At 54.3% G+C, this 25955-nt stretch overlaps 2 protein-coding genes across 2 annotated transcripts in view; both read right to left on the bottom strand.

Annotated features, from left to right (window-relative positions):
- The window catches only part of LOC122542807 (glutaminyl-peptide cyclotransferase-like), a 57993-nt gene extending 32039 nt beyond the window's left edge, over window positions 1–25954 (bottom strand). The window contains exon 1 of the mRNA XM_087984085.1: window positions 25817–25954. The gene's annotated coding sequence lies outside the window, so the exon portion shown is untranslated. The remainder of the gene's footprint in view (window positions 1–25816) is intronic.
- fbxo46 (F-box protein 46) lies at window positions 212–25955 on the bottom strand. Its single transcript, XM_087984083.1, has 2 exons — window positions 25817–25955; window positions 212–5778 (listed from the first exon to the last, which is right to left on the bottom strand). The coding sequence occupies exon 2, from the start codon at window positions 5695–5697 to the stop codon at window positions 3742–3744; it is 1956 nt and encodes a 651-aa protein (XP_087840209.1). The 5' UTR covers window positions 5698–5778; window positions 25817–25955; the 3' UTR covers window positions 212–3741.

The raw sequence follows: 25955 nt of genomic DNA, 5'->3' as shown, positions 1-25955 counted from the left end.
CTGTTTCCGTGCTGTATGACTGGTACCGGGAATGTCGGCCTGGATTTTGTGTCGGAGTTCTGAAGTGGGTGGTCAAGCCCAACACTTTAGACTGGGGAGGCAAGAGAGACTCAGATTACCAGCTCGGCTGCGTTTCGGCACTGCATCACTTTCCCTGCTAAATGCACTGGAGTGCTGGCCTGGATAACACACTTCAATATCTCAAATAACATCACTGTGAAAAAAAACAAGTTTATTACCAGACATATTGCAATAAAAAAAAAACTTGCAGGGACTTTTTAAACTTCCGAGTCACAGGACACTGACTCAAGCCTGTTCTGATATTGAGAGCAGTGCAGAAATGTCCTGGGGATATAAGTCGCCTGTTGAGATGTGGTTTGGTGAGGTGTCTCTCCCTACTCTGTCATCTAACCTCTCCCCACCTTGGGCTGTAACTGGGACTCAGAAGCGGGGGTGTATATTAAGTACTATCAGTTGACAGAGCAATGTTGCTCGAGATCAGGTACAAAGGGTTTAGATTGAGGATTAAGGATGGATCGCTGGTGGGGAGCAAGGGTGAGTTTTAAAGTTTGGTTCGTCAACTTCTCATGGTCATACCTTCAGTTGTCACAACCCCCTCTCTACCTCCCTTCAAGAAGCTCCGTACAAACCCACCTCTTGGGACTTGCTTCTGGTCCCTTGATCTAACCAGTGATCGGGTGTCAGGCTTTACTGTGTGGTGCAAAGCAAATGTAGATGTTGTTGTTGTATATGACATGTGCTGCAATGCCCTTTACCGGCGATGGATGCGGCTCAGTTACAAATTGGATGGTTACGACGTTGCCGCTCTCCCTAGGATCGCCGACCTTTGAACCCCCAGGTCAGGACAGTTGTGGAGGCTGGTATCATGCCCAACATTCACAAGATATTGGGGCAGAATTTGGATATTCGGCACTCGCTCTGCCATTCCATTGCGGTTTGGTAGGCTTCTCAACCCAGTTCTCCTGCCTTCGCCCCGTGACCCTTGACCTCCTTACTCAGCAAGTAGACACTCCGTGACATGGTCTCCATGGCCCTCTGTGGCAATGTGTCACCACCCTCTGGATGAAGAAATTCCGCCTCATCTCAAGCCTCAGCCAGGACAAAGTCAGCCCAGGTAATGACGAGGCTAGTCCTGTACAGAGCTTCCCAAAATTGGCATAGGGTTGTAACTGCTGTTAGAAGGTTGAAAAGGTTGGAGCTCAGAGGCAGCAATTGCAACCCCCTAGCTCTGAGACCCTCCTCCCCCAATCTCGGAGATCTCCCGTATCCTCCTGCGAGTCCCATGGCCTTCTTCCCACCAAAGAGGATGTTCAGGCCTCGAGATGGGGTCACGGTGGGAACAAGTTCAGAAAGGACTCATCTACTCTGTTGATGTCTTCCTGCATCAGACCGGCCATTGGGGCTGGCATTGCAAGAGATAGCCCCAGCCACACCCTTGCCCCTTCCTCCCTTCGCTTCCAGTTGACCTTCTAAAGGACTGACCCCCCCCTTCACAGTTTCTTGCGGACAACCTTTATCTTAATTTCCCAGGTGTCACTGGGCGAGATCAGCATTTGTGGCATCCCTCACTGCCCTGTTACTGAGCAGTTTGCTTGAGCCATGTCAGAGGGCAGTTAGGAGTTAACCCCATCGCTGTGGGTCTGGAGTCACATGTACGTAAGAAATAGAAACCGAGGTAGGCCAACAGGCCCTGAAGCCTGCTCCGCCATTCAATAAGATCACGGCTGATGTTTATTGCGGACTCAACTCCGCTCAGCATAACTCTTAACTCCTTTACTGTTCTAAAATCTCTTTGCCTTAGGCCAGACCACGTAAGATCTCTTTTCTCGAACGACATTAGTGAACCAGATAGGCAGTGTTTTACAACAATTAATTATAGTTTCACAATCCTCATTACTAACAGCTTTCAATTCCAGTTTTTTTTTTAAATATAAAAATATTTTAATTGAATTTAAATTTCAGCAGCAGCTATGACTGGATTGGAACCCAGGTTGGACAAAATCGCCACTACACCGACCCTTCCCGAAAATGGGAAAGGCTGCCCTTCAGGACTGACTAATTCAATTAGTGTTTGTAACCAGTGTTTGGTGTTGTCTCACATCGATTTGCGAAACTAATATTCCAGTGGTGACCCCCTCACCCACAGGTGCCTTCTCGACCCGTCAACTGGTTGCAAAGGGACCGATTTTAGTGTCAGCTTTCCCTGCAGGGTATCCGCTAACCAGTGATAATCAGTGATACAGAGCAGCTAGTGAACCCGTCTGGGACCCCTTGTTGATTGATTCCCACCTCTTCCCACTTCCCCAAACTTACTCTCCTGTCTCTCTCAAACTGATGTGATATCAGGCGTGATTTGTTTTGGATCTTTGTGGACACTTTCCACTTTGGAGGAAGGTTTGTTGGAAGAGAGTGCTGGTGGGGGGAAGAGAGAGAGAAACAGAGAGAGAGAGTAAGAGAGAAAGAGAGTGAGAAAGAGAGAGAGAGAGAGAAAGAAAGAGAGAAAGGGAGGGAGAGAGAAAAGGAGAGAGAAAAAGTGAGAGAGAGAAAAAGAGAGAGAGAGAGAGAGAGAGGAAGAGAGAAAAAAAACATCAAAGCAGACGCGAGAGTACCAAATTTCAAACAATCTCCCAAGGAATAAGTTATTCTGTCTATATGAAATTTGGCATTCAGGTATTTGTCCAGATGTATCACAGATTGAGATGAGGTATCTCTCTCTCTCTCTCTCTCCTCAAACACCTGTTGAGCTCTGTTGGAAATGGGCCTGATGGGTGGCAACGTGGCTCAGTGGTTAGCACTGCTGCCTCACAACACCAGAGACCTGGGTTCGATTTCACCCTCAGGAGACTGTCTGGGTGGAGTTTGCACATTCTGTGTTCGTTTCCTATCACAGTCCAAAGATGTGCAGGTTAGGGTGGACTGGCCATGCTAGATTGCCTTGTAGTCTACAGGGATACGCAGGCTAGGTGGGTTAGCCATGGGAAATGCAGGTTTACAGAGATAGGGTGAGAGAACTGGTTATGGGTGGGATGCTCTTTGGAGGGTCAGTGTGGACTTGATGGGCCAAATGGCCTGCTTCCACACTGTGGATTCTATGTTAGGATCGTTCCTTCTGTGGACAACTTGGAGATTCCGAAGTCCAGCCCAATACTGCCTCAAAACCTCCACGGAATTAGGTAGGACTGGATTGAGGCCTGCTAAACCTTAAGAGTTAATAACCGCCAGGTCACACCAACGGAGCCATGGGCGAGGTCACTGGAAGCTGCTAATTTTGCTCCTGAGCAGCTTATGACTGCTAACAATACTCTCCACCCAACGAGGAGAAACCAAGATGGCAGCTGAGAGAACGGCCAAGCGGTCGCTAAGGAAACAGCTCAGGAGAAATTGGATTTTTTTGGAGGGGGAGGGTGAAGGGTGCGGATGAAAGAAGCTGCACTTGTGTTGATCTTAAATTATGTTTCGATATATTTGGATAACAAGGGGGAGGGGGTGGGGAAACCAAATAAAAAACTAGAGAGAGGGAAGAACACAATCTCGATCATGCTCTCGACAATTAATCTCATTCCATACGCACCCCGACAGCCCAAACGCCTTCAAACGAAACAGAAATTAAATATCTCTAGCACACGAGAAGCCGGAATGTTCAGCCGGGGCGGGGAGGGGAGGGCCGAGAATTTTCCGGAAAACAAAAACATTCCTTTCCTGTCCACAGGGTTCGTTGTTTTACCTCCCCTCCTCCTTCTTGAGTGTGTCGCTGGGCTGCACCCAGTTGTTGTCATGGAGACCGACGCAGCATCCCGGGGTGTCCCGGTCTTTCCGCCGGCAGCACATCCAATAGGAGCGTCCGTAAGGCAAGTCGTGGTGATAAGGTTTCGGGTGCCAGCGGCAGAGGGAGACGTCGCCCCGCTCGTATCGTTTCTTGCACTGCTTGCAGGGGTCGTCCCGGTACTGGGGGTCCCGGTTCCACCGCGAGTCCGTGGCCCGCACCCCGTAGGCCTCGATCACGGCCTTGAAGTGGTGGCAGACGCACTTCAGGGCCGCCAAGGCCCGGGTGGGGAGGTAGCTGAGGATCTTCACTGTCACGTGGTCGGGCAGGAGCAGGAGGTACTGCCGGGGCTCCAGGAGCCGCTGGATTTGGAAGCGGATCTCCAGGAAGTCGTGCGAGACGTGGCGGTACAGGCAGTAGAGCGGGGCGTCCGGGGGCTCGGACTCGGGGCTCAAGAGGACGGCGCTGTCCTTGGGGTCCGGTGACCCGCCGATGGGAGCCGGCTCGGCCGAAGAGTCGGCGTCTGCTGGGGGGAGGGGCCTCAGGAAGAAGAGCTGGCCCGGCGGCGGAGAGGGGTCCTCGCAGGCCAGGCACTTGGCGTCCGGCGCGGGCCCGCTCACCGTCACGCAGACCGTGTCCTCCTTGTCGCCGGGCGGGCCCTCCCGGCCGAAGAAGACCGAGTGGTCTACGCCTCCGGTGACCACCACCTCCACGTGGAAACCGTTCAGGCAGTCCCGGGGGGAGCCCTTCTCCAGGGGCGGGGGAGACGCTGGGGTGGGGGAGGAGGCACCGCCCGCCCCCTCGGTGGGGACGCCGCCTGCCCGTGGCTCCTCGGCTACGCCGGCCGTCGCCATCTCCACGTCCGGGCGGGCGCGGGCCTGGCCGTCGCCGCGGTGACGGTGGTTACCGTTGGAGTTGAGGCCCCCGGGATTGGGGTCCGGCAGAGACGAGGAGGTGGTCGAAGAGGGGCTGACGATGTGGTAGAGGTCGCAGGTGATCTTCTCCACTGCGCCCCCGCCGCACACCGTGTGGTTGCAGCTCATGAAGATGCAGCCCGGGCCCGGGCCCGGGGCCTGGGAGTCTGCCGGCGAGCGGGGGTCACCGCTGGCCACCCGGAAGGCGATGCGGACTTCCCCGGGCGGGCACGGCGCCCGCTCCCCAACCCCAGCCGCTGGCACCCCCTCCCCCTCCTGGCCTTCCCCCGCCCCCCGCTGGGCCGACTCGATCCGGGCGATGGCCTGGGCCACCCGGCGCGAGTCGGCAGCAGGGCTCAGCCCCCGGTTCTCGGTCTGCCCCGGGGGAGGGGAGGGCGCCGGTCCTCGCGCCGGAGGGGCGGCTGGAACCTCCTCACCAGCGGCCGCCCTCCTCTCCACCCGCGCTACCATCTCGGCCACTGAGAAGGGCGGGTCAGCCTCCTGGGCGCAGGCCTCGCCCTCTGGATGGGGGGGGCACAGCCTGTCGGAGAGCCCAGGCTGCTCCCTGGGTCTGACTGGACAGGGCCCCTCCTGGACCGGTTCCCGAGACTTGCGCCGCCTCTTGGGTTTGGTGCCGTCCGTGCTCCAGTTGCCCTTGACCTTGACGGCGTTGGTGGTCCGTCCGGTGCCAACCCCTCCGCTGCACTGGTGTGCCACAAAGAAGGCAATCTTCTCCTTGGTGTTGCCCGGTTTGATGACGTACCACGTGTCCAGGAGGACCCGGCCTTCCTCACCCTGCCCGTCCCCGGCAGTGCCACCACCGCCTGGGCCCCCCGGAGTCGAAGGGGGCAAGTTCTCGGGGCACGAGGCCTCCCCCTCCTTGGGCCTGGCATCGCCCGCCATCTTCTTGACGCTGATACAGCACGGCTTATTCCCGGAGTAGCCGCCCAACGGCCTGGGGCACCACAGCCGGATGCGGGAGAAGGTGTTGGACTCCATTCTCACACACCACCGGGCCCCGCCTCACGTCCTGCACCGCTCTCGCGCTCATTCACCTCGACGGAGATCCTCCCAGTCGCCCTGCCGAAGTAGGGGTGGGGAGGAAGAGAGAGAGAGAGAGATAGAGAAACGTCATCGACCATTACAGCGCAGTACAGGCCCTTCGGCCCTTGATGTTGCGCCGACCTGTGAAGCCCATCTAACCTGCACTATTCCATTATCAGACAGATATATCCCTTGGCCCACGACACCTACCTCGCTCCCCTCTCCCTGTCAATATCCCTCACAGAGGGACAGCTCCCACACCCCCCTCCCCAGCCGGAAAGAAATACCTTTTTGGAATATTGTGTGCAATTCTGGTCTCCTTCCTATCGGAGGAATGTTGTGAAACTTGAAAGGGTTCAGAGAAAACTTACAAGCATGTTGCCTGGTTTCAAGGATATGAGCTATAGGAAGAGGCTGAATAGGCTGGGGCATCGGAGGCTGAGGGGTGACCTTATAGAGGTTTATAAAATGGTGAGGGGCATGTTTAGGGTAAATAGACAAAGTCTGTTCCCTGGGATGGGGGAATCTAGAACTAGAGGGTTTAGGGGAAAGATAATAAAAGGGTGAGAGGGGAAAGATATAAAAGGGACCTAAGGGGCAACTTTTTCACGCAGAGGGTGGTACGTGTATGGACTGAGCTGCCAGAGGAAGTGGGGGAGGCTGGTACCAATACAGCATTTAAAAGTCATCTGGATGGGTATATGAATAGGAAGGGTTTGGAGGGATATAGGCCAAGTGCTGGCAAATGGGACTAGGTTAGGCTGGGATATCTGGTCAGCATGGACGGGTTGGACCAAAGGGTCTGTTTCCGTGCTGTACATCTCTATGACTCTATGTGGTGCTCGTCTTCATGGTGGTGGTGGTGGGTGGGCCGTGGGTGTTCCCACTCAGAACTGATCTGAGAGGCCGGCTCAGGGTGGGCAGCACTCAGTCATTACCCACAATGCCCTGGGTCAAGCCCCCTGCTCCATCGGTTCAAGGAGTCTGGACTGACTGGTCATGCCCACATCCCGCCAAGGAATAGAAAGGTGGAGAAAAGACAATAACAGTTGGCGTTTATTTAGCGCCTTTGACGCAGTAAACGTCCCCCACCCCACCGCCCTGCACCAGCATTATGGTGGGTCTCAAAGTCTGAAATAAAAGCCCAGTAAGGACACAGGACCAGCAGGCATGCCTTAAATACAAGTGTAGGCTTAATGTGGGGAGACAGAAGCCAATCAGTGCACAGAAAGATCCAACAAAACAGCACTGTGAAAAATGACCACAGAGGAAGCATACAGTTGCTCCAGAGGAAGGTGTTAAACGTCCACGAGATGGACTTGCGGCACAAAAAGGCCTGTCAGAGGGGGAGAGATCAAGTAGACTAGTCCGATACGCTCAGTGTTTAAAAGAATGAGAGACAATTCCCTTGGAAGGGGTGATTTTCGTAGAGTAGAATCCCTGCAGTGTGAAAGCAGACCATTCAGTCCAGCGAGCCCACACTGAAACTCTGAAGCGCATCCCTCCCAGACTCACCTAGCTCCCATCCCTGTGTTCCCTATGGCTAACCCCACCTAGCCTGCACATCCCTGGGCACTGCGGGGCAATATAGCATGGCCAATTCACTCTAACCTGCACATCTTTGGACTGTGGGAGGGACCCGGAGGAAACCCCTGCGGACACGGGGAGAATGTGTAAACTCCACACAGACAGTCACCCGAGGGTGGAATTGAACCCTAGTCCCTGGTGCCGTGCTGCAGTGGCGCTAACCTCTGAGCCACCATGTCTTCTTAAAGGATTTATGATGATTGAAGTTAAAATGAACGATCAATACTCAACTTTTATCATTTGACTTTCATAGGAAGTGGTGGATGTGGGTACAATTACAACATTTAAAAGACATTTGGAGCGATACATGAAGAGGAAAGATTTGGAGGGATATGGGCCAAGAGCAGGCAGGTGGGACTAGTTTAGTTTGGGATTATGGTCAGCATGGACTGGATGGACCAAAGGGTCTGTGTACGTGCTGTACATCTCTATGGCTCTGTGACTCTTGCTTTACTATTGGCTGCTGTGATCACATGGAATAAATGAAACTAGTAGTAACAGAATTATCATTTTAATGCACAGACCCTGAAATTTGGTCCATAGGATGTTGTGCAAAGATTTACAAGGATGTTGCCAGGGTTGGAGGATTTGAGCTATAGGGAGAGGCTGAATAGGCTGGGGCTGTTTTCCCTGGAGCATCAGAGGCTGAGGGGTGACCTTATAGAGGTTTATAAAATCACGAGGAGCATGGATAGGGTAAATAGACAAGGTTTTTTCCCTGGGGTGGGAGAGTTCAGAACTAGAGGCATAGGTTTAGGGTGAGAGGGGAAAGATATAAAAGGGACCTAAGGGGCAACTTTTTCACACAGAGGGTGGTGTGTGTATGGAATGAGCTGCCAGAGGAAGTGGTGGAGGCTGGTACAATTACAACATTTAAAAGGCATCTAGATGAGTACACGAATAGGAAGGGTTTGGAGGGATACGGGCCAAGTGCTGGCAAATGGGACTAGATTAAGTTCGGATGTCTGGTCAGCATGGATGAGTTGGGCCGAAGGGTCTGTTACCGTGCTGTACACCTCAGTGACACTCAAATGTGAAATTGGTTGATGAAAGATTACTTGTTTTAAAAAGGCAATGGAGCTAGTCTTGGTGTATATAAACAAACCATATTTCGGAAGCCTGATTTGAGGATTGAAGGGGAGACAGCACAACCTGGACTGATGGTCGCAAGGATACTGAAAGCTTTTCTCTCCCTCAAGCTCAGAAACCAAAACCATGAGAACGCAACTTGCAAAAACACCGTTCACTGAGTAATTGCTAGCAAAGAAAGCCACAGCTTAGCCATCGGAACTCTAGTTTCACTCGCATAACCTAAAAACATCAAACCGCAACTGCTTGTACCTTAGAAACAACTGCAGATGCTGTAAATCAGAAACAAAAACAGAAATTGCTGGAGAAACTCAGCAGGTCTGGCTGCATCTGTGGAGAGAAATCGGAGTTAACATTTCAGGTTGAGTGACTCTTCCTCAGAACGTTAACGCTGATTTCTCTCCACAGACGCTGCCAGACCTGCTGAGTTTCTCCAGCAATTTCTGTTATGGCCTGTACCTTCCTGTCTGTCTAGACACAGTCTGTCTCAATTTTTGTTTTTTCCTTGGAGCCTCTGTTTGATTTCGCCTTTTCTAATTTTTCATGAGGGTAAAAGGTCATGAAACAACTCCAGTCTCTTTGACTCAGAAAAGAAACTTGGAATCAGCTCTCCCCTTTTTATCTAGTTGGTTTAGCTACCTGACAGCAGAAAAATGAACGTTCCTGTTGCTACTAACTGACAGGGGGGGTTTAAAAAAGGGAGCCAACGCCCCAACTTACCAGATCAGAAATGGACCGACAAAGTAGATGCTGGAGCTCTGCAGGAGTTTTTTTTTTAAAAGTTCATGGGACATGGGCATCGCTGGCTAGGTCAGTGTTTATTTCCCCGTCCCTAGTTGGCCCCTTGAGAAAGTGGGGATGAGCTGCCATCTTGAAGCACTGCAGTCCACGTATTGTAGGTTGACCCACAATGCCCTTGGGGAGGGGGTATTCCATTACTTTGACCCAGTGATACTGAAGGAATGGTGAAAATTTCAAAGTCAGGATCTGATGTGGAGATGCCGGTGTTGGACTGGGGTGGACTAAGTTAAAAATCGCACAACACCAGGTTATTGTCCAACAAATAAACCTGTTGGGCTATAACCTGGTGTTGTGCGATTTTTAACCAAGTCAGGATAGTGAGTGATTCGGATGGGGACTTGCAGGGGGTGGTGTTCCCATGTGTCTGCTGCCCTTGTCCTTCTAGAAGGCAGTGATTGTGGGTTTGGAAGGTGCTGTCTGAGGATCTTTGGTGAATTCTTGCAGTGCATCTTGTAGATGGTACACACTGCTGCTACTGAGCGTCAGGGTGGAGGGAGGGGATGCTTGTGGATGTGGTGCCAATCATGCGGGGCCTGCTTTGCCCTGGATGGTGTTGAGCTTCTCGAGTGTTGTTGGAGCTGCCCCCATCCAGGGCAAGTGGGGAGTATTCCATCACACTCCTGACTTGTGCATTATAAATGGTGGACAGGCTTTGGGGAGTCAGGGGGTGACTTATTTGCCGCAGGATTCCCAGCCTCTTACCTGCTCTTGTAGCCCCTGTGAGTTTACGGGTGAGTTCAGTCGAGTTTCTGGTTAATGGTAACCCCACGATGTTGATAGTGGGGGATTCAGTGATGAAAACATAATTGAATGATGGTCATTGCTGGCATTTGTGTGGTGGCAATGTCATTTTAATCTAGTTAGAAATCACGCAACATCAGGTTATAGTCCAACAGTTTTCTATGGAAGCACTAGCTTTCAAAGCGCTGCTCCTTCATCAAGAGCAGGGTCGTAAGACACAGAATTTACAGCAAAAGATCACAGTGTCATGCAACTGAAACAATATATTGAAATAGAACCAGTCTGACTCAAGATTGGGATACAGACAGACTCTAACCTCACACCTTTAATACATTGTCTGAGCTCAGATTTCATCCTTTTTTATGAAACCTTAAGTTATCTCGAGAATGTGACTTAAATGAAATTTTGGGATTTACATATGAATTAACTGAAACCTGAAACCCATTCTACAAGATGAAAGACTTAACAGCAGTGCAAGTTTGTTCAATATATTTGAGAGTGTGGTGCTGGAAAAGCACAGCAGGTCAGGCAGCATCCGAGGAGCAGGAGAATCGACGTTCTGGGCGTAAGCCCTTCATCAGGAATCCTGATGAAATGCTTATGCCTGAAACGTCGAATCTCCTGTTCCTCGGATGCTGCCGGACCTGCTGTGCTTTTCCAGCACCACACTCCTGACTCTAATCTCCAGCATCTGCCATCCTCACTTACTCCTTGTTCAAAATATTGTTTCAGTTGCGTGACACTCTAATCTTTGGCTACAAATTCTGTGTCTTATGATCCTGCCCCACTAGTTACCGGATGAAGGAGCAGCGCTCCGAAAGCTAGTGCTTCCAAACAAACCTGTTGGACTATAACCAGGTGTTGTGTGATTTTTAAACTTTGTCCACCCCAGTCCAACACTGGCACCTCCAGATCATGACTTTAATCTAGAGCGGGGCTTCCCAATCCGTAGGGATTGATACGTAGTGGAGCTGCAAGATGGGGTTCGGAGCTCGAGAGTTCCTGGACATCAGTAACCTCCATGGAGTCCTGACCAAGGGAAGACTGCGGCCTAGTGGTATTATCAGTGGACTATTAATCCAGAGACCCAGGTAAGGATCTGGGGACCAGAGTTCAAACCTACCATGCCAGAAAATGACTTTAGATTCAATTAAAAATCAAATGATGACCATGAAATCGGTGTTGATTGTTGGGAAAACCCATTTGATTTACTAATGTCCAAGGAAGGAAATTGCCAGCCTTACCTGGTCTGGGCCAACATGTGACCCCAGACCCACAGCAACATGGTCGACTTTTAACTCCGTCCGGGTAATTAGGGGTAGGCAATGAATGCTGGTCCACAGTATGAACATGTTTTAAAAAGTTCCAAAATCCCCAAGTTCTTTTCAATAATGTGACTGATTCCTGCTTCAGAATCAGCTAACGAAAAGGGGAGGTTGCGAAAGAAAAAATTGCCCGAAGATTAGACACTGTTCCCAAAAACCACACCCAGCCTCACAGTTCCCCCAAGCAATTTTCAACTTTCAAAACGACGTCAAGTGGGGAAAAAGCTTTGGGAAGCACTGATATACAAACTAAATGAATTCTCCTCAGTGCTAGTCAGTGTCAGAGCGAAAACGTTCAGTTATCATAACCTGCCAGAGTCCCTATTGCTCAGTGTGTCCAAGCTAAGCCATTGACTGGGCTGTTTGACCACAGGTATCTGTCAGGACCACTGTAAACATTTCCACCCGCTACAAACCAGGACAGATCTTGCAATTTCTGCTCCCACAATTCGAGTTTGAACCTCAATCATGTTCCGTACGGCAAATGAGCAAGTTAGGTTTTTTTTGTCTGCTTACAGTGCAGGCCGTCGGCAACTCAAGTAAGCCATTCAGCCCATCAATTTGATCAGCCAGGTGGACCCTGACTGGACCATGCTAACAGCTGACAGATACAAACAGGAGTGTCAGAGGTTCTGCTCACTCTGAGAGCTGGCTCTGAGGGAGCTGGATCAGTGTCAGGGATTCTCCACGTGTAAACAAACAGTGACGGGAGACCGGCCTCTGTGGAGTTATTCCAAGTTCCACCATCTAATACAATCACGGCTGACGGAACACTTTGATGATTTTCACCAAAACTTTTCCCTCAAACATTTACACATCGATAATCAACACACCATCATTTACACATCGATAATCAACACACCATCAATCTCTACCTTACACATACTCAAACGCTGAGCTTCCACAGCTCCCTGGGGGAGAGAATTCCAAAGATTCATCTCCCCTCCCCCCCCAAAGTGTGTCGTTGGTTCTGGATTTCCTGACTGGGGAAATATCTTACGTAAACCAACCCTGTCCACCCTTTGACATATTTTATAGCTTTTAATAAAGTTATCTCTCATTCTTCTAAATTCTAGAGAGAACACGCCCAGTTTTCCTTATTCCCCTTCACAGAACAATCCTCTGGTTCAAACGAGGTGTAGTCTAACTAAGATTAGATTAGATTACATTACAGTGTGGAAACAGGCCCTTCGGCCCAACAAGTCCACACCGACCCGCCGAAGCGCAACCCACCCATACCCCTACATTTACCCCTTACCTAACACTATGGGCAATTTAGCATGGCCAATTCACCTGACCTGCACATCTTTGGACTGTGGGAGGAAATCCACGCAGACACGGGGAGAATGTGCAAACTCCACACAGTCAGTGGTCTGAGGCGGGAATTGAACCTGGGTCTCTGGCGCTGTGAGGCAGCAGTGCTAACCACTGTGCCACCGTGCCGCCCACGGTGTACAATTACAGCAGGACCTCACCACTCTGGAGTACTGTGTCCATTTCTGGTCACCCTGTTATAGGAAGGCTATTATTAAGCTGGAGAGGGTTCGGCAGAGATTTACCAGGATGTTGCCAGGTATGGATGGTTTGAGTTATAAAGAAAGGCTGGATAGGCTGGGGCTTTTCTCCATTGGAGCATAGAAGGTTGAGAGGTGACCTTATAGAGGCCTATAAAATCATACGAGGTATAGATATGGTTAATGGTAGTTGCCTCTTCCCTGGGATGGGGGATCTCAAGACTAGGGGGCACATTTTTATTCATTTCTGATGAAGGGTTCCTGCCCGAAACATCGACTTTCCTGCTCCTCAGATGCTGCCTGACCTGCTGCGCTTTTCCAGCAACACACTCTCCACTCTGATCTCCAGCACCTGCAGTCCTCACTGTCTCCTGCCACATTTTTAAGGTGAGAGGAGAGAAATTTTAAAAAGACCATTCTTATTTCACACAGAGAGTAGTCTGCACGTGGAATGAACTTCCTGAGGAGGTGGTGGATGGGGGTGCAATTACAACATTTAAAAGAGACTTGGATAAGTACATGAATGGGAAAGGTTTGGAGGGATAAGAGCCAGGAGCAAGCAGGCGGGACTAGTTTAGTTTGGGGTTATGTTCAGCGTGGACTGGTTGGACAGAAGGGTTTGCTTCTGTGCTGTATGGAAGGTGCTGTCAAAGGAGCTTTGATGAATTACTGCAGCACATTGTGGGGATGGTTCACTCTGTGTCTGCTGAGGACTAATGGTGCAGGGAGTAACATGGTGACGGTGGAGGGTGGGGCGCTGATCGAGTGGGAGAGGATGGGAGGAGGATCATAGAAGGGATGTGCGTACTAACGCTATGAGCTCAAAGTCATACAGTCATAGAGATGTACAGCATGGAAGTCTGGCCACCTGAGCTTAAACCTGCACCTTACTTTCTCCCACCCAGACGGAACACAGCCAACAATATTTTTCATTTGATTTATTATTTTCACGTGTACCTAGGTACAGTGAAATGTTTTGGTCTGCGTGCAGATCTTACCATACAAAGTGCAACAGGGTAACAGAACAGAGTGAGGAATACAATGTCACAATGCACAAAGCGAGAGGTCAACACTGCAATTTAAAACTTGAAAGGTCCATTCAGAAGTCTGCCAACAGCAGGGAAGAAGCTGTTCTTGAATCTGGTAGTACATGTATTTAACTTCTGTATCTTCTGCCCGATGGAAGGGAGTATAACCGGGGTGGGAGAGGTCTCTGATGATGTTGGCTGCTTTCCCGAGGCAGTGGGAAGTGTAGATGGAGTAAGTGGATGGGAGGTGATGGACTGGGCTGTGTTCACGTCTCTCTGGAGTTTCTTACAGCGCAGAGCAGTTGCCGTACCAAGCTGAGATGCAGTCCATGCTTTCTATGGTGCACCTGTAAAAACTGGTAAAGAGTCTTTGTGGACATGCTGAATTTCCTCAGCTTCCTGAGGAAGTAGGGCAGATGTTAAAAGGGAGATGGGGTCCAGAGAACTGTACCACATGGGATTCAATGCCTGAGGAACTGTACTCCAACTAAAATCAGGTTCTGGGGAACTGTAGGGTGGCACGGTGGCTCAGTGGTTAGCATTGCAGCCTCACAGCACCAGAGTCCCAGGTTCGATCCCAGCCTCGGGTGACTGTCTGTGTGGAGTTTGCACGTTCTCCCTGTGTCTGCGTGGGTTTCCTCCGGGTGCTCCGGTTTCCTCCCAAGTCTAAAGATGTGCAGGTCAGGGTGAATTGGCCGTGCTAAATTGCCCATAATGTTAAGTGCAATAGTCAAAGGGAAATGGATCTGGGTGGGTTACTATTCAGAGGGTTGGTGTGGACTGGTTGGGCCGAAGGGCCTGTTTCCACACTGTAGGGAATCTAATCTAATCCAAAAGAGTCAAGACATGATGAAACTACTGACACGAAACTAGGGATGGAGAATGGTGGAAAGAAAACTATGCTTATAGTTCCACAGGACAAATCATACTGACGTGATGTACAAGCCATTGGTGAAACCACGTCTGGAGGCTGTGTCCAGTTCTGGTCACCCTATAATAGGAAGGATATTATTAAGCTGGAGAGGATTCAGAAAAGATTTACCAGGATGTTGCTGGGAATGGAGGGTTTGAGTTATGAGGAGAGGCTGGAGCCGTTTTCCCTGGAGTGTAGGAGGTTGAGGGGTGACCTTATTGAGGTTTGTAAAAGGAGGAGCACAGATGAGATGAATAGCCAAGGTCTTTTTCCTAATGTAGGGGCAGTTCAAAATTAGGGGGCATGTTTCTAAGGTGAGAGGAGAAAGATTTGGGGGGGAGGGAGGAGGACCCGTTTTCACGCAGAGGGTGGGATGAACTTCCAGAGGAAGTGGTAGATGCAGGTGCAACGTTTTAAAAGACAGTTTGGACAGGTATGTGGAAGGGAAAAGTTTAGAGGGATATGGGCCAAATGCAGGCAAATGGGACTAGCTTGGTTTGGGAAACGTGGTTGGCATGGAAAGGTTGGGCCGAAGGGTCTGTTTCCATGACTCCAAGACTCCAAACCACAGCAGAGGTTAGGGTGCACAGACCACACTTGGAGCTGTAAGGTGGGTAACTGGCACACGGTCGCAGCAATAACCAATTCCAGAACCTTCCTTCTACCATGTTTGATCATTACTTCCCACCTTACCGAAGCACTCACCCTGCTCCACATTTACTAGCCCGATTCCTGAGGGGTCAAGGAGACAGTGTTCTGGCTGCCAGTCATGGTACAGTAGGCATACAACTGCCTCTGAACCACACAGTTTAGGGTCGAGTCTCATTCCAGGGCCTGAGCACAAAAATCTCCACTGATACTCCAATGCAGTACGGAGGGAGTGCTGCTCTATCAAGATTAAAGACATGATATGGAGGTGCCAGTGTTGGACTGGGGTGGACAAAGTTAGAAATCACACAACACCAGGTTATAGTCCAACAGGTTTATTTGGAAGCACTAGCTTTCGAGGTGCTGTTCCTTCATCAGGTGGTGAAGAGGCAAAGCTCCGAAAGCTAGTGCTTCCAAATAAACCTGTCGGACTATAACCTGGTGTTGTGTGATTTTTAAGATTAAAGACACCTCAGATGAGATAGAGTCATACAGCACAGAAACAGACCCTTCTGCCCAACCCGTCCATGCCAACCAAGTTTCCCAAACTAATCTAATCCCATCTGTCTGCATTTGGCCCATTTCCCTCCAGTGCGCGCGATAGAGAGTGTGCGAGACAGAGTGCGGGCGTGAGAGACATAGAATGCGTGCGTGAGAGAGAGTGTGTGCGGCAAAGTGCGGGCATGAGAGAGTGTGCGCGCGAGAGAGAGAGTGCGTGGGCGAGAGAGAGTGCGTGGGCGAGAGAGAGTGCGTGGGCGAGAGAGAGTGCGTGGGCGAGAGAGAGTGCGTGTGCGTGAGAGAGAGAGTGTGCGCGTGAGAGAGTGTGCGCGTGAGAGAGAGAGCGCACGCGTGAGAGTGTGTGCGAGACAGAGTGCGGGCGTGAGAGACAGAGTGCGGGCGTGAGAGACAGAGAATGCGTGCGTGAGAGAGAGTGTGCGCGGCAAAGTGCGGGCATGAGAGAGAGTGCGTGAGAGAGAGAGAGTGCGTGAGAGAGAGAGCGCGCGTGAGAGAGAGAGCGCGCGTGAGAGAGAGAGCGCGCGTGAGAGAGAGAGCGCGCGTGAGAGAGAGCGCGCGTGAGACAGAGTGCGTGTGCGTGAGACAGAGTGCGTGTGCGTGAGACAGAGTGCGTGTGCGTGAGACAGAGTGCGTGTGCGTGAGAGAGAGTGCGTGTGCGTGAGAGAGAGTGCGTGTGCGTGAGAGAGTGCGTGTGCGTGAGAGAGAGTGCGTGTGCGTGAGAGAGAGTGCGTGTGCGTGAGAGAGAGTGCATGCGCGTGAGAGAGAGAGTGTTCGCGTGAGAGAGAAAGTGTGCGCGTGAGAGAGAAAGTGTGCGCATGAGAGAGAGAGTGCACGCGTGAGAGTGTGTGCGAGACAGTGTGTGCGAGACAGAGTGCGGGCGTGAGAGACAGAGTGCGGGCGTGAGAGACAGAGTGCGGGCGTGAGAGACAGAGAATGCGTGCTTGAGAGAGAGAGTGTGCACGGCAAAGTGCGGGCATGACACAGAGAGCGCGCGTGAGACAGAGAGCACGCATGAGAGAGTGCGTGTGCGTGAGAGAGAACGCGTGTGCGTGAGAGAGAGCGTGAGAGATAGAGTGCGTGAGAGTGTGCGCGTGAGAGAGAGTGCGTGAGAGTGTGTGTGCGCGAGAGAGAGAGAGAGAGAGAGTGTGCGCGCGTGAGAGTGTGAGCGCGAGAGAGTGTGCGCGCGCGGGAGACAGAGTGCGGGCGCGGGAGATAGAGTGCGGGCGCGGGAGACAGAGAATGCGTGCGTGAGAGACAGAGCGTGTGTGAGAGAGAGTGCGCGCGTGAGAGAGAGTGCGCGCGAGAGAGAGTGCGCGCGAGAGAGAGTGCGCGCGAGAGAGTGCGCGCGTGCGTGAGTGTGCGCACGAGAGTGTGCGCGCGAGAGAGAGTGCGCGCGCGAGAGAGTGCGCGCGCGAGAGAGTGCGCGCGCGAGAGAGTGTGTGTGCGTGAGTGTGTGTGTGCGCGTGAGAGCATGCGCGAGAGCGTGTGCGCGTGAGAGTGTGCGCGTGAGAGTGTGCGCGTGAGAGTGTGCGCGTGTGTGCGTGCGCGTGTGTGCGTGCGCGAGTGTGTGCGCGTGAGTGTGTGCGCGTGAGTGTGTGCGCCTGAGAGTGTGCGCCTGAGAGTGTGCGCCTGAGAGTGTGCGCGCGTGAGAGTGTGCGCGCGTGAGAGTGTGCGCGCGTGAGAGTGTGCGCGCGTGAGAGTGTGCGCGCGTGAGAGTGTGCGCGCGTGAGAGTGTGCGCGCGTGAGAGAGTGTGCGCGTGAGAGAGAATGTGTGTGCATGAGAGAGAGTGCGCGCGTGAGAGAGTGCGCGCGTGAGAGAGTGCATGCGCGTGAGAGAGTGCTTGCGCGAGAGTGCTTGCGCGTGAGAGAGTGCTTGCGCGTGAGAGAGTGCATGCGCGCGAGAGAGAGTGCGCGCCCGAGAGAGAGTGCGCGCCCGAGAGAGAGTGCGCGCCCGAGAGACAGAGTGCGGGCGTGAGAGACAGAGAATGCGTGCCTGAGAGAGAGTGCACGCGTGAGAGAGAGTGCACGCGTGAGAGAGAGAGCGCGTGAGAGAGAGAGCGCGTGAGAGAGTGTGCGCGTGGGCGAGAGAGAGTGCGTGGGCGAGAGAGAGTGCGTGGGCGAGAGAGAGTGCGTGGGCGAGAGAGAGTGCGTGGGCGAGAGAGAGTGCGTGGGCGAGAGAGAGTGCGTGGGCGAGAGAGAGTGCGTGGGCGAGAGAGAGTGTGCGCACGCGAGAGAGAGTGTGCGCGCACGAGAGTGTGCACGCGCGAGAGTGTGCGCGCGAGAGAGAATGTGTGTGCGTGAGAGAGAGTGCGCGCGCGAGAGTGCGCGCGCGAGAGAGTGCGCGCGCGAGAGAGTGCGCGCGCGAGAGAGTGCGCGCGCGAGAGAGTGCGCGCGCGAGAGAGTGCATGCGCGCGAGAGAGTGCATGCGCGTGAGAGAGTGCATGCGCGTGAGAGAGTGCATGCGCGTGAGAGAGTGCGCGCGTGAGAGAGTGCGCGCGCGAGAGAGTGCGCGCGCGAGAGAGTGCGCGCGCGAGAGAGTGCATGCGCGTGAGAGAGTGCATGCGCGTGAGAGAGTGCGCGCGTGAGAGAGTGCGCGCGTGAGAGAGTGCGCGCGTGAGAGAGTGCGCGCGTGAGACAGAGTGCATGCGCGTGAGACAGAGTGCATGCGCGTGAGACAGAGTGCATGCGCGTGAGACAGAGTGCATGCGCGCGAGACAGAGTGCGCACGCGCGAGACAGAGTGCGCACGCGCGAGACAGAGTGCGCACGCGCGAGACAGAGTGCGGGCGTGGGCGAGAGAGAGTGCGTGGGCGAGAGAGAGTGCGTGGGCGAGAGAGAGTGCGTGGGCGAGAGAGAGTGCGTGGGCGAGAGAGAGTGCGTGGGCGAGAGAGAGTGCGTGGGCGAGAGAGAGTGCGTGGGCGAGAGACAGTGTGCGGGCGAGAGACAGTGTGCGAGACAGAGTGCGGGCGTGGGAGAGAGAGAATGCGTGCGTGAGAGTGTGCGTGAGAGACAGTGCGCGCGTGAGACAGAGGCGAGAGAGAGTGCGCGCGAGAGAGTGCGCACGAGAGAGAGTGCGCACGAGAGAGAGTGCGCGCGTGAGAGAGAGTGCGCGCGTGAGAGAGAGTGCGCGCGTGAGAGAGAGTGCGCGCGTGAGAGAGAGTGCGCGCGTGAGAGAGAGTGCGCGCGTGAGAGAGAGTGCGCGTGAGAGAGAGTGCGCGCGTGAGAGAGAGTGCGCGCGTGAGAGAGAGTGCGCGCGTGAGAGAGAGTGCGCGCGTGAGAGAGAGTGCGCGCGTGAGAGAGAGTGCGCGCGTGAGAGAGAGTGCGCGCGTGAGAGAGAGTGCGCGCGTGAGAGAGAGTGCGCGCGTGAGAGAGAGGGCGCGCGTGAGAGAGAGTGCGCGCGTGAGAGAGAGTGAGCGCGTGAGAGAGAGTGAGCGCGTGAGAGAGAGTGAGCGCGTGAGAGAGAGTGAGCGCGTGAGAGAGAGAGAATGCGTGCGTGACAGTGTGCGTGAGAGACAGTGCGCGCATGAGAGAGCGCCCGTGAGAGAGAGCGCTCGTGAGAGAGAGTGCGCGTGAGAGAGAGCGTGAGCGTGAGAGAGTGAGGGCGTGAGAGAGAGTGTGCGCGCGTGAGAGTGTGCGCGCGCGAGAGAGTGCGCGCGCGAGAGTGTGTGCGCGCGAGGGTGTGTGCGCGCGCATGAGAGCGTGCGCGTGAGAGCGTGAGTGCGTGAGAGTGTGAGTGCGTGAGAGTGTGCGCGCGTGAGAGTGTGCGCGCGTGAGAGTGTGCGCGCGTGAGAGTGTGCGCGCGTGAGTGTGCGCGCGAGTGTGCGCGCGTGAGTGTGCGCGCGTGAGTGTGCGCGCGTGAGAGACAATGTGTGTGCATGAGAGTGCGTGCGTGAGAGAGAGTGCGCGCGAGAGAGTGCGCGCGAGAGAGTGCGCGCGAGAGAGTGCGCGCGAGAGAGTGCGCGCGAGAGAGTGCGCGCGAGAGAGAGTGCGCGCGCGAGAGAGTGCGCGCGTGAGAGAGTGCGCGCGTGAGAGAGTGCGCGCGTGAGAGAGTGCGCGCGTGAGAGAGTGCGCGCGTGAGAGAGTGCGCGTGCGTGAGAGAGTGCGCGCGAGAGAGTGCGCGCGAGAGAGTGCGCGCGAGAGAGAGTGCGCGCGAGAGAGCATGCGCGCGAGAGAGAGTGCGCGCGAGAGAGAGTGCGCGCGAGAGAGAGAGTGCGCGCGTGAGAGAGAGTGCGCGCGTGAGAGAGAGTGCGCGCGTGAGAGAGAGTGCGCGCGTGAGAGAGAGTGCGCGCGTGAGAGAGAGTGCGCGCGTGAGAGAGAGTGCGCGTGAGAGAGAGTGGCGCGTGAGAGAGTGAGCGCGTGAGAGAGAGAGAATGCGTGCGTGACAGTGTGCGTGAGAGACAGTGCGTGCATGAGAGAGCGCGCGTGAGAGAGAGAGAGAGTGCGCGTGAGAGAGAGCGTGAGCGTGAGAGAGCGTGGGCGTGAGAGAGCGAGGGCGTGAGAGAGCGAGGGCGTGAGAGAGCGAGGGCGTGAGAGAGCGAGGGCGTGAGAGAGCGAGGGCGTGAGAGAGCGAGGGCGTGAGAGAGAGTGTGTGCGCGTGAGAGAGCGTGAGAGAGTGTGTGCGCGTGAGAGAGAGAGTGTGCGCGTGAGAGAGAGAGTGTGCGCGTGAGAGAGTGTGCTTGTGAGAGAGAGAGTGCGCGTGGGAGTGTGCGCGTGAGAGAGAGCGTGAGCGTGAGAGAGCGTGTGCGTGAGAGAGTGAGGGCGTGAGAGAGAGTGTGTGCGCGTGAGAGAGCGTGAGAGAGAGTGTGTGCGCGTGAGAGTGTGCGCGTGAGAGAGAGAGTGTGCGCGTGAGAGAGAGAGTGTGCGCGTGAGAGAGTGTGCGCGTGAGAGAGTGTGCGTGTGAGAGAGAGAGTGCGCGCGCAAGAGTGTGCGCGCAAGAGAGTGTGTGTGTGAGAGAGCGTGTGCGTGAGAGAGAGAGTGCGTGAGAGAGAGAGTGCGTGAGAGTGTGTGCGCGCGTGAGCGAGTGTACGCGAGAGTGTGCGCATGAGAAAGTGTGCGCGTGAGCGAGAGAGTGCGTGCGCGTGAGAGAGTGCGCGAGCGTGAGAGAGTGCGCGAGCGTGAGAGAGAGCACGTGAGAGCGTGCCTGAGTGCGTGTGTGTGAGAGAGAGAGTGTGCGCGTGAGAGAGTGTGCGCGCGAGAGAAAGTGTGCGCGTGAGAGAGAGCGCACGCCTGAGAGTGTGCGAGACAGAATGCGGGCGTGAGAGACAAAGTGCAAGCGTGAGAGAGAGAGTGTGTGCGGCAAAGTGCAGGCATGAGAGAGAGTGCGCGCGTGAGAGAGAGTGCGCGCGTGAGAGAGAGAGCGCGTGTGAGAGAGAGAGCGCGCGTGAGAGAGCGCGCGTGAGAGAGAGAGCGCGTGAGAGCGTGCGTGAGAGAGAGTGCGTGCGCGTGAGAGAGAGAGTGTGCGCGTGAGAGAGAGCGTGTGCGCGTGAGAGAGAGTGTGCGAGACAGAGTGCGGGCGTGAGAGACAAAGTGCAAGCGTGAGAGACAGAGAATGCATGCGTGAGAGAGAGTGTGTGTGGCAAAGTGCGGGCATGAGAGAGAGTGCGTGCGTGAGAGAGAGTGCGTGCGTGAGAGTGCGTGCGTGAGAGTGCGCGCGTGAGAGAGAGCGTGCGTGAGAGAGAGTGCGTGAGAGAGTGCGTGTGCGTGAGAGAGTGCGTGTGCGTGAGAGAGAGCGTGTGTGCGTGAGAGAGTGCGTGTGCGTGAGAGCGTGTGTGCGTGAGAGAGTGCGTGTGCGTGAGAGAGAGCGTGTGTGCGTGAGAGAGAGCGTGTGTGCGTGAGAGAGTGTGCGTGTGCGTGAGAGCGTGTGTGCGAGACAGCGCGTGCGTGAGAGAGTGTGCGTGTGAGAGAGAGAGTGTGCGCGCGAGAGAGTGTGCGTGTGAGAGAGAGTGTGCGCGCGAGAGAGTGTGCGTGAGAGACAGTGCGTGAGAGTGTGTGCGCGCGCGAGAGTGTGCGCGTGAGAAAGTGTGCGCGTGAGCGAGAGAGTGCGTGCGCGTGAGAGTGCGCGAGCGTGAGAGAGTGCGCGAGCGTGAGAGAGAGCGCGTGAGAGCGTGCGTGAGAGTGCGTGTGTGTGAGAGAGAGTGTGCGCGTGAGAGTGTGCGCGCGAGAGAGAGTGTGCGCGTGAGAGAGTGTGCGCGCGAGAGAGTGTGCGCGCGAGAGAGTGTGCGCGCGAGAGAAAGTGTGCGCGCGAGAGAGAGCGCACGCCTGAGAGTGTGCGAGACAGAGTGCGGGCGTGAGAGACAAAGTGCAAGCGTGAGAGAGAGAGTGTGTGCGGCAAAGTGCAGGCATGAGAGAGAGTGCGTGCGTGAGAGTGCGTGCGTGAAGAGTGCGTGCGTGAGAGTGCGCGCGTGAGAGAGAGTGCGTGCGTGAGAGAGAGTGCGTGTGTGCGTGAGAGAGTGCGTGTGTGCGTGAGAGAGTGCGTGTGTGCGTGAGAGAGAGCGTGTGTGCGTGAGAGAGTGCGTGTGTGCGTGAGAGAGTGCGTGTGTGCGTGAGAGAGTGCGTGTGTGCGTGAGAGAGAGCGTGTGTGCGTGAGAGCGTGTGTGCGAGACAGCGCGTGCGTGAAAGAGCGCGTGCGTGAGAGAGAGTGTGCGTGTGAGAGAGAGTGCGCGCACGTGAGAGAGAGTGCGCGCGCGAGAGAGAGTGCGCGAGAGACAGTGTGGGAGACAGAGTGCGGGCGTGGGAGACAGAGTGCGGGCGTGGGAGACAGAGTGCGGGCGTGGGAGACTGACTGCGGGCGTGGGAGACTGACTGCGGGCGTGGGAGACTGACTGCGGGCGTGGGAGACTGACTGCGGGCGTGGGAGACTGACTGCGGGCGTGGGAGACTGACTGCGGGCGTGGGAGACTGACTGCGGGCGTGAGAGACTGAGTGCGCGCGTGAGAGACAGTGCGCGTGTGAGAGACAGAGTATGTGTGCGTGAGAGTGCGCGTGTGAGAGAGTGCGCACGTGAGAGAGAGCGCGCACGTGAGAGAGAGCGCGCACGTGAGAGAGAGCGCGCACGTGAGAGAGAGCGCGCACGTGAGAGAGAGAGCGCGCACGTGAGAGAGAGCGCGCACGTGAGAGAGAGAGCGCGCACGTGAGAGAGAGCGCGCACGTGAGAGAGAGCGCGCACGTGAGAGAGAGCGCGCGTGAGAGAGAGCGCGCGCGTGAGAGAGAGCGCGCGCGTGAGAGAGAGCGCGCGCGAGAGAGAGCGCGCGAGAGTGCGCGCATGAGAGACAGTACGTGCGTGAGAGACAGAGTATGTGTGCGTGAGAGTGCGCGTGAGAGAGTGCGCGCGTGAGAGTGCGCGCGTGTGAGAGAGTGCGCGCGTGTGAGAGAGAGTGCGCGCGTGAGAGAGTGCGCGCGTGAGAGAAAGTGTGCGTGTGAGAGTGTTTGTGAGAGTGTGTGAAAGTGTGAAAGAGTGTGAGAGAGTGTTTGTGAGTGTGAGAGAGTGTTTGAGAGAGTGTTTGTGAGAGAGTGTTTGTGAGAGAGTGTGAGAGTGTGTGTGAGAGAGTGTGAGAGAGTGTGAGAGAGTGTGAGAGAGTGTGAGAGAGTGTGAGAGAGTGTGAGAGAGTGTGTGTGAGAGAGAGTGTGTGAGAGAGAGTGTGTGAGAGAGAGTGTGTGAGAGAGAGTGTGTGAGAGAGAGTGTGTGAGAGAGAGTGTGTGAGAGAGAGTGTGTGAGAGAGTGTGAGAGAGAGAGTGTGAGAGTGTGTGAGAGTGTGAGAGAGAGAGTGTGAGAGTGTGTGAGAGTGTGTGAGAGTGTGTGAGAGAGTGTGAGAGAGTGTGAGAGAGTGTGAGAGAGTGTGTGAGAGAGTGTGTGAGAGAGTGTGTGAGAGAGTGTGTGAGAGAGAGTGTGAGAGAGAGTGTGTGAGAGAGAGAGTGTGAGAGAGAGAGTGTGTGAGAGTGTGTGAGAGAGTGTGTGAGAGAGAGTGTGAGAGAGAGAGTGTGAGAGAGAGAGTGTGAGAGAGAGAGTGTGTGAGAGAGTGTGAGAGTGAGAGTGTGTGAAAGAGTGTGTGAGAGAGTGTGTGAGAGAGAGAGAGTGTGAGAGAGAGAGTGTGTGAGAGTGTGTGAGAGAGTGTGTGAGAGAGAGTGTGAGAGAGAGAGTGTGTGAGAGAGAGTGTGTGAGAGAGTGTGTGAAAGAGTGTGTGAGAGAGAGTGTGTGAGAGAGAGTGTGTGAGAGAGAGTGTGTGAGAGAGAGTGTGTGAGAGAGAGTGTGTGTGTGTGAGTGAGTGAGTGAGTGAGAAAGAAAACGATGGAGGGCTAGCATGGTGGGATGGGCTGATAGTCCTTGCTTTTCGCCATCGTCAAGTGCAATCTCCCCAAGGGTGAGAGTAAGGATGATGCAAATCAGTATAACTGTGCCTCAATGGCATTGATATTGGGGCCCTTCCACATGGGAGGAAAGCAAAATAAAATCCAAAGGGTCCCATTTCAAAGCCCCCACCCCCACCACCTGAGCCAATGACATTAGTCACTGGTACTGATCGGATTTCAGCTCGGAACCATGAGGCCATCTTGTTGAATTCAGCCTTAAGTGCAGTCATGACCTCTGACACAGGCCCCACAGTCACAGAGCCGGACGGATCGATGGCTGTGGTTTAACGTTATGCTACACTGATCCGCAACCTCACACCCGAATCAGTTCCAACGTCGCAATCCTGGACTGTCGCACAACGACTCTCCCAGTCCCTGCTTCCCTCCTAACAAACGCAAAACTTTAATCGCGGACTGTACGCCACCCACCCACCTGCCAAGACTTGCCACCCTCCGTGTGGAGAGATCAAGCCTCTGATTTCGTCTCCTTGACGCCAGTGACGGGAGGGATGGGAAATAAATAAGGAACAGCGCGGTGGAAGCAAACTGCATCAAATTATTACAACCCGGACGCGTTATCTTTCAGCTGGAAGGGAGTCCCGAGGCAGCTAGTGGACTGAGCGGAGAAAGGGTTACACATTAATCTCTTTCGCTCGAAAGGAAAGTGTGTTGCAGCCTCCACACTGTTCAGAATTCCTCGGAAGGGGTCCTCACAAACCCGCTGGACGGGCAGCAGACCCCCACAACACTCCCCCTGCCGAGGGAGAGATGGGGCTGGGGAGGGAAGACTGTATAACACAAAAAGTAAGAGCCAAGCGAATGGCAAGGAATGGGTCCCGGTGTAAAGGTGACCAGAGTGGGGTTGGGGGCTGGGGGGCTGGGGAAAACAGAGTCGGGGGGTGGGTGGGAAATCCTGATTGAGATGTACAAGACAGTTACAAGGGGGCATAGATGGGGGGAGGTGGGCAGATACAGAGAAACTTTTCCCCTGAGGTCAACGGAGAGGGGAGGAGAAGGGTTTTACCATGAGGTTCAGAGGGGATTTGAGGCATATCAATGTGAGAATGCAGAACAATACAGCACAGAAAGAGGCCCTTCAGCCCACAATGTTGTAGTGAATATGACGCCGAATTAAACTAATCCCTTCTTGGTCCATATCCCTCAATACCTTGCATATTCACATGCTTATCCTAGGAAGTCCTCTCAATGCCCCAGAGGAGTGGGTGTTCTGGAACTGAGTGCCTTTGAGAGATATTGAGATGAGCAGAACAGGCCAGGTAAAGTGCTGGGAAAATGGAGTTCAGTAAAGAGAGAGGTGACATGGACTGAAAAGCTTCACAAAAACACGGAGCAGTTTTTTTTGCAAAGCAGGGACTATCTGGAGTGCAGAGAGAAAAATATAAGCCACACACCGACAAGAGGGAGTCTCCAAAATAAAAAGGGGGGACTCCAGTCTCCTACAAGTACACAGAGGCAGCAGCAACAGTATTTTAACCCCACTCCAGCCACACACAAATAAAGAGCAAGGATCTTGTCCCTTGATTGCAAAGAGCTCTGCTCTTCTTACCTTCATCACAAAGAAAGTGTGGTGCGTCCTGTGTAGGCTGGCAGCTAATCTAGTCCCCTGCTCTGCCATCTGCTGCAGGCCCGAGGTGGAAAGGTCTTGCAATGAACACAGACAGAGAGAGAGAGAGAGAAACACACAC

The sequence above is a fragment of the Chiloscyllium plagiosum genome, unplaced genomic scaffold (assembly GCF_037043375.1).
Source record: "Chiloscyllium plagiosum isolate Xiang-an unplaced genomic scaffold, Cpla_swu_hap1 HiC_scaffold_47, whole genome shotgun sequence".
NCBI classification, from domain to species: Eukaryota; Metazoa; Chordata; class Chondrichthyes; order Orectolobiformes; family Hemiscylliidae; genus Chiloscyllium; species Chiloscyllium plagiosum.
This window is presented reverse-complemented; position numbering and strand designations above follow the sequence as displayed.

Coding starts and splice junctions, on each gene's coding strand:
- fbxo46 (XM_087984083.1), bottom strand. CDS start 5,697: ATGGAGTCCAACACCTTCTCCCGCATCCGGCTGTGGTGCCCCAGGCCG.